The sequence below is a fragment of the Sorex fumeus genome, unplaced genomic scaffold, assembly GCF_029834395.1.
Source record: "Sorex fumeus unplaced genomic scaffold, SorFum_2.1 ptg000240l, whole genome shotgun sequence".
Lineage (NCBI taxonomy): Eukaryota > Metazoa > Chordata > Mammalia > Eulipotyphla > Soricidae > Sorex > Sorex fumeus.
Window position 1 is genome coordinate 2,325,704 of NW_026606297.1, and position 2,949 is coordinate 2,328,652.

General features: G+C 56.3%; 1 protein-coding gene across 1 annotated transcript; it reads left to right on the forward strand.

Annotated features, from left to right (window-relative positions):
• Window positions 1-341: 341 nt before the first annotated feature.
• On the forward strand, window positions 342-1,053 carry BASP1 (brain abundant membrane attached signal protein 1). The gene is given in 2 exon segments (XM_056108966.1): window positions 342-968; window positions 970-1,053. Coding segments are annotated over 2 exon segments (711 nt in total).
• Window positions 1,054-2,949: the final 1,896 nt, after the last annotated feature.

Here is a 2,949-nt window from a genome sequence, read left to right on the forward strand (position 1 = left end):
AAGTGCATCGAGCTCAGTGGCACCTAGTCGAAGCGCATCTGGCTCAGTGGCCTCTGGAACCCTTGGGTGGGCACGTGGCAGCGTCGTTCCGGGTGGAGTCCCTTGCGCCGTCGGGGATGCGGGGGACACGCGGTGGCCAGGCCAGGCGCTGCTGGCGTGCGGCCCGGGGGTGGGGGGGCGTCGAACCTGACCGGGAGCTGCCCTGGGCGGGGGCGGGCGGCGACCACCCACCCACCCACCCACCCCCGCTGGGCCCCTCCCAAGCCGGCCCCTGCAGGGCCCCGCGGCCCCTGTGCGTAACGCTCCGCGCGCTCTCCGCGCGTCTCGTTGCAGGACCCGAGATGGGCGGCAAGCTGAGCAAGAAGAAGAAGGGCTACAACGTGAACGATGAGAAGGCCAAGGACAAGGACAAGAAGGCCGAGGGCGCCGGCGCCGAGGAGGAGGGGGCCACCCCCAAGGAGAACGCGGCGCCCCCCGCCGCCGACGTGAAGGAGGGCGCCAAGGAGGCGGCGGCGGGCCCCGAGCCCGCGGAGCCGGCCAAGGCGGAGGAGCCCGCGGCGGCCGCAGCATCAGCATCAGCATCAGCCTCAGCATCAGCATCAGCATCAGCATCGGCAGCGGCGGCCGACAAGGGCCCCGCGCCCGCCGCGCCCAAGGGAGACGCGGCCGCGCCCAAGGCCGAGCCGGAGCCCGCGGAGCCGCAGGCCGAGCCCGCGCCCGAGGCTGCGGCGGCCGGAGCGGGGGCAGAGCCCGCCCCGGCCCAGCCCGACGAGCCGGGCCCCGGCGCCAAGACTGAGGCGCCCCCCGCGCCCACCGGCGCGCCCGAGACCCAAAGCAGCAGCAGCGGCGGCGACGCGGCCCCCGCCGCCTCGGACTCGAAAGCCGGCGGCGAGCCCGCGCCCGCCCCCAAGGAGCCCCCGTCGGAAGCCCCCAGCCCCACGCCCAAGGCCCAGGCCCCCGCAGACGCCCCCGCAGACGCCCCCCGCCGACGAGCCCAAGGCCCCCGGGGGCCCCGCCGCCAGCTCCGAGCAGAGCGTGGCCGTCCAGGAGTAGCAAGGACAGCTCCGGGGGGGCGCCGGCGAGGACGAGGAGCCCAGCTGCAAACTCAGCCCTCTCTCTTCTCCCTCCTTCCCTCCTTCCCTCCTTCCCTCCTTCCCTCTCTCTCTCTCTTACTCCCTCTCCACTCCCTCCTTCCCTCCTTCCCTCTCCTCTCTCTCTCTCTCCTCTCTCCTGCTCTCTCTCTCCCTTCTCCCTCTCCACTCTCTCTTTCTCTCCCTCTCTCTGTCTGTCTCTGTCTCTCTCTCGCTTATACTAACTTGTTTCACATTGGAAGTGATGATATGTATTGCCCAAGAAAAAACAACAGCAACACAAAACGACCTACAACACACACACACACACATGCACACACACATGCACACACATGCACACACACGCGCTCAAAGAGAAGGAGGTTTTTTTTTCCCCATCCTGGGAGGGAGGGAGGGGGTGGGGAGAATCCAATATAATAGTATTTTTGTGCGGAAATATCTTAATATACCTTCAGTCACCTGGACCAGTCCGTCCCGAATTGGAAGCTCCGAGTCTGAGAGTCCGGCCCACCTCGGGTTCCCCTGAACCACCGAACCATCACCCGAACCCCGGCCCACCCAGATGCGAATTCTCTTCGCCCTGGATGGGGAGGTGGTTGGGGGTGCCCGGGGGGTGAGATTCTGCCCCAGCAGGGCTCGTGCCAAGGCAATCAGACCTTTCTGAAAGCAGTATTTTTTTTCCGGTGTTTTCCTTTTTTAATTTACAGCTTTTCTTCTTTTGATATTTTTTTAATGTCGTGGATGAATGCCAACTTTCAGACGACCCACTTAGCTTGTCTACACGTATCTCTAGGCCAATACTTCATTCTTCCCCCCCCCCCACCCCCCAGGTCTTCTTGGGAGTAACAAACATTCTCTCATCCTACTTAGCCTCCCTAGATTTCCTCATGACGAGTTAATGCATGTCCGTGGTTGGGTGAACCTGTAGTTCTGTTTATTGGTCAGTGGAAATGAAAAAAAAAAAGTCTGCGTGCATTGCAGTTACAGTTTCTCTTCTTCCATTCTGTGTAACAGACACCAACACGCCAACTCATTGGAAAATGGGGAAAAAATTTAAAAAAAAACACAAAAAAAAGTACAATGGATGCATTGAAATTATATGTAATTGTATAAATGGTGCAACAGTAATAAAGTTAAACAATTAAAACGAAAGAGCAAAGACTTTTGGTTTTCTTTGACACTTCTCTTCCACTGCTCCTGCGTTCTTCACAGTGGAGAACTGAATACCATGTTGGACATTTCCTGGAGGTATTTGGATAGACAGCCTGGGCAGGATCGTCATCTTGGTGTGTGGGCTTTATCTATTTAAAAAATTAACTGGATCCGTGTCAAGAAAGATTCTTGGAAGAGGCAAAGTTGAAAGCAATGCATTTTACTGCTGTACCCTATAAAATTGTGGTCAATTTGCATACAAAAAGCAAATATATATATATTTTTTTAAATCAAGAAAGACAACAGATCTGTTCTTAATAGTTGGGGGGAAAAAGTTATAAGATCCTCTAGAAACATCATGTGTACAGAGTGAACTCACTGGTAATCACACAGTTTTAACCCTTTATTTGTTCATGCTGGAGCCAGGAACAGGGTCTGAAGTGTAGTTGACTGGGGCAGGAGGACCTGCAGGGTGAAGGCAGAGGTGGAACTGCCCTCGATGGTGGCTTAGTCCTTGTCCTGGTTTGGCCACAATTGACTTTTTTTCACCTTTAAGTCACTTCTTATTTATTTATGTTTAAATTTTAATTAGTGAAACCCTATGAGGTACAGTTGTAGACTTACAAATTTTTGTGCTTGGGTTTCAGTTATTTACAATGATCAAGTACCCATCCCTCCACCAGTGCCCTTTCTCCACCACCAGTGA